The following is an 8,515-nucleotide window of genomic DNA, read 5'->3' on the forward strand; positions in this document are numbered from 1 at the left end:
CCGGATGGGAGCGCGCAGTATTTCTGCGGGGAAAGCTGTGGCACTGGAGAAAGGAAGACCTCAGGCTTCGGTGCAGAATCTTTCCCTGGGCGTTAATGGCTGCGATCCGAACGCTCCTCTCTCGGTGCAGGTCTCACTTTAGGCATTAGGTTGGACTCCCTCCCGCTTCATAGCCGACAGTGCAACACTCTCCCCATCTTTGAAACCCTATTAAAATCCATTTGTCTCCAAGAGGCCTTCCCTGACTAACCAGCAAAGCCTAGTGCGTAGGGCACGAGCCTGGGGGTCAGAAAAACCTGAGGTTCTGATCCCGGCTGCGCCACTGTCTGCTGTGTGACCTTGGGCCGGTCGCCTTACTTCTCTGTGCTTCAGTTACCTCATCTGGTAAATGGCGATTGAGGCTGTGAGCCCCACCGTGGGACCGGGGTTGCGTCCAAACCCGTTTGCTTGTATCCGCCCCAGCACTTAGTACAATGTCTAGCGCATAGCAAGCGCTTAACAGATACCACAGTTATTATTACTGATCATCTTGCATCTTCCCCAGCACTTAGAACACTGCTTGACACATAGTAAATACTTCATAAATACCACAGTTATTATTATTAGCCAGGACCTCTTGGGGCGGCTACGGACCGGATCACATGCCAGATCCTCCACCGGCCTGGTGCCAGGGGGAGAAAGGGAAGGAGACAGGAGAGAGGGCAGAGGGGAAGAGAGCGTCAGGGCACCGTCTGCCGCGAGGCTGGGTTGCCGTCTCGGCGCCCTGGCATTCGGAGATGGAGCTCCTTTTATCCTGGCTCCCGTGAGCCCTCCTTTTTGCCCCACGTCGATTGGGGGCAGGGCTCTGGGGGCAACAGGTGGTGGGGAAGATGGTGTTCTCACCTACCAAAGCAGGCTGAATCCTCCTGTCCCCACCAGTCTGGCACTCTGCCAAGGCCCACGCCCAGCCGCCCCAAAGGGCGGGCCTTTGATCTCTGACGCGGCGTCCCCCTGCCACACATCCTGCGGCGGGAGGCGCTGGAACAGGAAGTGGGGCGCCGGGCCAAGCTCCCCTCCTCCCCTCACCCTTCCCCGTCTCCGACCACTGCTGACCGGGGACAGGGACGCTCAGAGTTTGCCGTCCAGCATGGGGCCGGAGCCGGTCGGATCCGCCTCTCCCACAGGTGTCCCGGACCCTCGGCGCAGGGACGTCTGCTGAGAGAAGGAACCTGGCATCCTGGACCGGGGAGGAGCCGGGGGTGGGCGCCGTCTGGAAAGTTGTTCTACGCTCGGGGGATTGGGGGGTCCCCGTGAGCCTCGGTCTCCCCCGACCCCATGGGCGGCATCAACTTCCAGACCGGACTTCTGGTCGTCAGCTACTTCGGTTACTTACTGCTGGGCTCGGTCATATTCCAAGCCCTGGAGAGAAACTCGGAGAAAGAGCTGAAAGCGTCCGTGTACGAGATGAAAGCCGCCTTCCTGGAGAACCTGGCCTCCCTGACGCCTCAGGACGTGGAGGAGTTTGTGAAGGTAGTGGCTGGGGCTGGGGGACATGGGGAGGGGGGCATGGGGGTAAGGAGGGGAGGGGGGCACCCAGACGCAGCTCATCTGTGGGCCTGGAGCCTCTCCCTTGGGCTGCCGACGATGCCCGCCGCCTTGCCACGCGGAGCAGCGTGGCCTAGTGGATGGAGCGTGGGCCTGGGAGTCGGAAGGTCGCGGGTACTAATCCCAGTTCCGCCACTTGTCCCCTCTGTGACCTTGGACGAGTCACTTCACTTCTCTGTGCCTCAGTTACCTCCTCTGTAAAATGTGGATTGAGATTGCGAGCCCCACGTGGGACAGGAACCGTGTCCAACCTGATTACCTTGTATCTACCCCAGGGCTCAGAACAGTGCTTGGCACATAGTAAGCATTTACCAAATACCACAGTTATAATTATTATCATCATCGTCATCGTCATCAATGGTATTTAGTGTTTACTTCGTGCAGAGCACAGAGGCGTTTGGGATAGTAGAATCCAACAGAGCTGGCTCACACGTTCCCTGCCCGCAACAAGCATACGGTCTCGCAGTGCGTCCGTGGAAAATCGGCTTTCTGGAGGAAGAGATGGTGTGGGCCCAGGGCAGTTAGGAAGGTGGGCTGGTGGAGGGAGGTGGAGAGAGGAGGACAGACCAGGAAAGACTTTAGCCCATGGTGTTGCTCTATATAAAGCGTCCCAAGAGAAGCAGCATGGCACAGTGGCTAGATCCCGGGCCTGGGAGTCAGAAGATCACGGGTCCTAACCCCGGCTCCGCCACTTGTCTGCTGCATGATCCTGGGGAAGTCACTTCGCTTCTCTGTGCCTCAGGTCCCTCATCTGTAAAATGGGGATTGAGACTGTGAGTCCCGCTTGGGACAGGGTCCGAGTCCAACCGGATTTGCTCGCATCCACCCCCGTGCTTAATACAGTCCTCGGTATATAGTAAGCGCTTAATAAATACCATCATTGTTATAGACAGGAGAGCGTGGGTTCTCCCTCGGGATGGGTCTCTCCTCCTCATCTCGAGGGGCAGAGGGATGCCTTCGGGGACAGTGGGGAAGGCCGGTACGAGGGCCAGGGCCCCGGGCCGGTCACTCCCCGCGTTTCGGCAGCGGGACCAGCCTGGCTGGACTAGGCCGTCGTCTGCATCCCCTCCCAGATCCTCTGGCCCGCTGTCACGTCCCTCCCGGTCCGGCCCCGGGCCCGCTTCTGGGGCGGCTCTCGGGGGCGAGTGGGGGACCGGTCCCAGGGCCCCGGCTCAACCCCCTCCATTCCCTCCTGCAGAACCTGACGCAGGCCATCCAGAGGGGGGTGTACCCCCTGGGCAATGCCACCGACACGGACCACAGCAACTGGGATTTCAGTAATTCCTTCTTCTTCGTAGGTTCCATTGTGTCCACCATAGGTAAGTGCCATCCGGAGCCGGGGAGAGGGGTGGAGGAGATGGGGGAGAGGACGTCGCTCCAGTGGTCTGGCTCCCACCGCCCCGGGGGACCACTCACTCCACTCTCGGGGAACCTGGATTTCTGACAGGCTACTCCCCAACCCTGCTCTGTGACATCCCCTTCTTGCCCTTCTTTCTGTTGCCCACACCTTAAAATGAGAATAATAATGATGGTATTTGTTAAGCGCTTACCGTGTCTCAAGCACTGTTCTAAACTGCTGGGGTAGAGACAGGCTAATCAGGTTGGAAACGGTCCCTGTCCTACATGGGGCTCACAGTCTCAATCCCCATTTTACAGAGGAGATCAGTGAGAGCCAGAGAAGCGAAGTGACTTGCCCGGGGTCACACAGCCAACAAGTGAAGGAGCTGGGGATTAGAACCCATGGCCTCCTGACTCCCAGGCCCGGGTTCTAGCCACGAGGCCGTGCCGCGTCTCGGCACGCACCTTGAGCCCACTCCCCTTGTGCCCCTGATGGCCACGGAGGTGGCTGCGAGCTTTGACTGTGGGCACTTCTGCAGCTGGCGACAAAACCATTCGGAGAGAGCAGATCCGATCAGGCCTTCCTGGGGCCCGGAAAACACGCCCAGTGTCCACCAGGTCTCGCCAATCAGGACCTGGCTGAGCTCTGTCGAACATCAGATCAGTAGGACTCCTGACCACCACCACCGTCATCATCATCGTTGCCATCACCAGCACTTCCTGGGCACCTACCGCAAGCTAGGCGCTGTGCTGGACACCTGCTGTGTGGGCACGGGCACCCCTGGGAGCAGAGCGCCATGCTGGGCGACTCCCAGGTGCTCCGAGACCACGTGGTCTAGGGAAGAGACAACGGAAGTGGAAGTCAGGAGCCCCAGGTTCTAGTCCTGGCTGTGGCCGCTGGCCTGCTGGATGACTCTGATCAAGTCACTTCACCTCTCTGGGCCTCAGTTTCCTCCTCTGCAAAATGGGGATAAGACCCCTCTTAGACTGTGAGCCCCGGATGGAAAAGGCACGGGGTCCAATCTGATGTATCTTGTATCTGTTAGAGTGCCTGGTACGTAGTAAGCGCTTACCAAATACCATTACTGTTATTACTGTTGTCAGTCCAGCGCTTAGTGCAGTGCTTGGCACAGAGAAAAGGCCTAATAAATGCTACCATTATAAGTATGGAAAAGGAGCTACACAAACACAGATCTCTATTATTATTATTATATCGCTCCCCAGAGTCGAAGATAAGAAGTCGCCTTGGGGGTCACTGACCATCGACGAGTAGTTCTTGGAAGGACGGAAACTGTGGGACTTTCCGTCCTAAAGTCAATAAGTGAGCGGAAAGTCTAGGACGGGACCCGCTTTTCCCACAGGCGGTGCCAAGATTGCGTCGGGCGGCAGGAGGAAGGTCCCCGATTGCCGCGGCCCGTGTGACCCGGTGGGTCCCGGGGCGAGGGAAGCGCCGGATACAGAGCTGGGAATCCAGAAGGTCACCCCAGGTGGGGCGGCTGCCCTCTCCTCTCCCCAGTGCCTGCTGGGGTCCCCAACGTCCTGGTGGGGCGAGAGCCGCGGGCCCAGTTCCCCGCTGCTGTGGTGTCCGTCGCTGCCTTCGGCTACGGCCCCCCGAGACGGGCTGAGCGGGCCAGGGGCCCCGGATGTCCCATTTGCCCCCCGGGACCCCGAAGGCACCCGGACTACGTGCCTCGCGGGAGTCCGAGCCCAACGGACGGAGGCCGGGAGCTCCCGGCCTCGGCCGGAGATGGGCCCGGGCCACTGCCGGGTTCCACGGGTCCTCGGCCGGGGAGCGGAGGGCGGCGGGCCCCCGCCCGAGGCCCTGACGGGTGCCCGTCTCGTGTGTCTCTCCCCAGGCTGCGGGACTCTGTCTCCCAAGACGGCAGGCGGCCAGATCTTCTGCGTCTTCTTCGCCCTGTTTGGGATCCCCTTGAACATCATCGTCCTCCACCGGGTGGGGAAGGCCCTGTCGTCGCTGTGCGAGAGGCTGGGGAAATGCCTGTACAGGAAGGGGATGAGAGAGGTAGCGCTTCCCTGCCGACGCCTGGACCGACCCGGGCCCTCTGGGATCCTGATTCGCCATTCTTCCTCTGGACCCAATCCCCCCCGGGGAAATCCCTCCAGGTCCACCCCCAGCGGGCTGTGCGGGCACCCGCCCCCCTCCAGATGGTCGAGAGAGGGACCGGAAGCTTGTGCGCGCGCCGGCGACCGATCACACAGATCAGTAAGGCCAGGCTGGGAGCGGTCGGGAACCAGAGTCGGGCCTCCTGATAGAAAGTGGGCATCGGCGGGCGCCCTGTCCGGCACGGGGCCGGCGGAGGGGCCGATAACTAGCCGGTGTCCACGGCGCGCTGACCCATCGGTCCAGACGCAATCCGGCTCCGAGCCACGGCTTCGAATTGCTCCATCGGGGCGGACAGACTTAGAAGAGGAAGGTGAGACCAAAGACAGCTCATCTGCCCCCTGACTTCCACCCTGACCCCGAACCCCAAAGACCTCCTTTTCCCTGTCAGACAAGCTAAAAGCGACCGCAAACACAATTGGCCGGTACAGAATGGAAAACTCACAGTCCACAGTCGCTCATCAGGACCTTGCGATCCAGGGATAAACTCTGACCCCTAACGAGCCGGCCCGTCACCGCCTCCGAACGACAGCCGAGCTTAGGGAAGCAGCTAATGGATAGAGCACGGGCCTGGGAGTCAGAAGGACCTGGGTTCCAGTTCCGACTCTGCCATTAGTCTGTTGTGTGACTTTGTAAAATGGGGATTTCCACATTCAAGGAAATTCAGTATCCGATCGAATACGTAGACAGACTCACAGGATGAGAGCGGGCGAGGACAGGTGGTAAGATTTGGGGTGCCGATCGTGAGTCAGGGAAGGCCTGCTGGAGGAGGAGGGCTCTGAAGGTGGGTTGGGGGGGGGAGGTGGGCTCTGCGGAGGCCGTGAGAAAGGGGTGGGAGGCGCCCCTCCTAATCTGTGCCTCTTTCCGTTCTGCTCAGAAAAGGATTAAGTTTCTGACGCTCCAGTTCTTCCTGGTGACCGGCGTCCTCGTGTTCCTGGGGCTTCCGGCCCTCGTCTTCCACTCGGTCGAGGGCTGGACGTACAACGAAGGGATCTACTACGCCTTCATCACTTTGAGCACCATCGGCTTTGGGGATTACGTCGTAGGTAAGCGGCCGATCCCCACCTCAGGAAGCGAGCCTGCTCTGAGAGGAAATCGGCCACGCGGCGGGAGGGCCGGAGCCGGGACGGCGGCAGGGGCCAGCGCCTGACTGTTAGCCGGGTTTGCCCCCCGGCAGCTGCGGGGGCTGTGTATAGGAAATTCTAGGCTGGAAACAGCCAGTGTCCGTGTGCCCACGCTCCAACCAGGTCATCCGGCATCCCGGGAGAGGTGGCAAATGCCGGAGAGGACTTGCTGCATATCCGGCGGGGAGGGCTCCGGAAGAAGCCACGCGAAGGGCTTCCATGCTTGCCTAGTTCTCCAGTGGCCACCTAGGCCCACCTCTCCACTCCCTCTGGCCACGGCACCTCCAGTCGTGGCGAAGAGCCACCGATGGCACTCACTGGGTGCCCACTGAGAGCGAGGCGCTGGTCTGAGCCCTTGACTGGGAGCAGCAGCGGCAGCAGCCAGACGCATGCTCCCTACCCCCAAGGAACTTCCCTACCCTCAGGGAATTTACACTCTAATGGTCAGCCCGTCACTGGCAAAGGCGGGAAAAGCCAAAGCCCCTTGGACGTTGGGTAGCTGGGGACCAGTTCTCGGAGCTCGGGGTGGCCACCGAGAACTCCAGGGCGAGACTCCGCCACGGTCTCACCTCCTCCAATGGGCAGCGGGGTGGCCTGGAGCGATAGGGTGTGTGAACTGGTACTCCCAGAAGTGTGATGGTGATGCCAGGGCACAAGCAAGAGGGAAAGCGTGAGCGCCCAAGAGTGGCAGCGATGGGTCCGCCCAAGAGGGTGTAGACCGGGGACGAGGTCTGAGGGGAGGGACCCCACCGAGGCAGGGTGGAGCCTCCGCTTATTTGGCTGGTGGGCTCTCACTGCTTTCAGGCGTGCAGCCCGGGCGGACGTACCGCTCCTATTACCGGGCGCTGGTGGCCATCTGGATCCTGTTCGGGCTGGCCTGGATCGCCCTCCTCTTCAACCTGCTCACCACGTTTCTGGAGGACACGGAGAGGAAGATCGCGGAGGACCTCCACAAAATCGCGTCCGAGCGGGAGCATGGGAGGAGTGTGATCCGCTGCCAGCTCTCCAAGGCAGGTCTCAAAGAGGAGGAGGAAGAGGAGCTCACCCTGGGCCCCTGAGGGGTTGCCCGAGCTGGATTTTGTGCATCGCGGGCCAAACGGAGAAGGGGGAGGGGGCAACTCTGTCCTCAGAGGGCCGGGACCTACCGTCTGGGGAGGGGCCACTGTCACACACCTCCAGGGTTGCGGGTTTTCAAATTTCCAACCACGTTGTAGGCCCCGGCCCCCTCGGTGGGGCACCTTGAGGCGGCTACCTCCCTCGCTTCCTGGCCGGCACCGAGTCTGCTGTGGCCGGGGCCCGGGGGCGGCCGTCAAACTTGCGAATTATAGTTGGTGGTGTTCGAAGAGCGATAACTATGAAAAGGAGTTCCCAAAAACCCAAGATCCGCAGCTCGATCCCTCTCCTCAAACTTTCCTCTTTGGAGCTGACCCCCTGGGACTCCAAACCCAGAGCCAAGCAGGCTCTTCCTCTACCGCTTCCTCCCGAAAGAGGCCGGGGAAACGAAATAACCTCCCGATGACTGGGCCAGCTGTTGTTCCCTCTCGGCCGTCAGCCATCCGGGAAAGGACTCTCCCTGTGGCGAATGGCAGCTTCCCTCCGTTGGCGCCAGAGAATTGGACAGGTCTCCTTTCTGAGGGTCGACACGATTGCAAGTTAGCTAGCCGTTCGTTCATCCTGACCACGGGAGGGGCCGGGGCCGGACTCCCTCCGAAGTCACTGCCAGGAAATTCCAATGTCGGCGTGGCGGGGGTGGGAAGGGAGGGTGGAAGCGGAGGGGGGCGCTTCCCGGCACTTAGTACAGTGCTCTGCGTAATGTAAACTCCTAATAAATCCCATTTTTACTACTCTTACCACTACGGATCGATCGCTGGCATTTTCTGAGTGCTTACTGAGGGCAGAGCACCGCACTAAACGCTCGGGAGAGTAATGGTAGTAATAATGATAATAATAACAACAATACTTGTGGCGTTTGTTAAGCGCTATGTACCGAGCTATGTACTAAGCACTGGGCCAAGTACCACATCGGGGGGTGCACTCTGAGTAGGAGGGAGAACGGGGACTGAATCCCCATTTTGCAGATGAGGAACTGAGGCACGGAGAAGTTAGGTGATTCACCCCAGGTCACCCAGCAGGTAAGTGGCAGAGCCAAGATTAGAACCCAGATCCTCTGACTCCCAGACCGGTGGTCTTTCCACTAGGCCATGCTGCTTCTCAATACAGAACAGTGCGATACAATGTAATGGAATTGGTAGAAATATTCCCCGCCCACAAGGACCTTACAGTCTCTGGGAGTCAGAGGACCTGGGTTCTACTCCCAGCTCTGCCACTTGTCTGCTGTGAGACCGTG

At 60.1% G+C, this 8,515-nt stretch overlaps 1 protein-coding gene across 2 annotated transcripts; it reads left to right on the forward strand.

Annotated features, from left to right (window-relative positions):
* Positions 1–1,041: 1,041 nt before the first annotated feature.
* Positions 1,042–7,925, forward strand: LOC100086831 (potassium channel subfamily K member 16-like). 2 transcript variants are annotated; one of them, XM_029078548.2, is made up of 6 exons: positions 1,042–1,509; positions 2,783–2,903; positions 4,284–4,409; positions 4,779–4,945; positions 5,922–6,090; positions 6,973–7,925. In XM_029078548.2, exons 1-6 carry the CDS (start codon positions 1,315–1,317, stop codon positions 7,224–7,226), a joined length of 1,032 nt encoding a protein of 343 aa, XP_028934381.1. In that variant the 5' UTR covers positions 1,042–1,314; the 3' UTR covers positions 7,227–7,925. The 2 variants fall into 2 exon arrangements, with proteins under 2 accessions (XP_028934381.1, XP_028934382.1); XM_029078549.2 differs by lacking the exon at positions 4,284–4,409.
* The last annotated feature ends 590 nt before the right edge of the window (positions 7,926–8,515 follow it).

This window comes from Ornithorhynchus anatinus, chromosome 14 (assembly GCF_004115215.2).
Source record: "Ornithorhynchus anatinus isolate Pmale09 chromosome 14, mOrnAna1.pri.v4, whole genome shotgun sequence".
Taxonomy (NCBI): Eukaryota; Metazoa; Chordata; class Mammalia; order Monotremata; family Ornithorhynchidae; genus Ornithorhynchus; species Ornithorhynchus anatinus.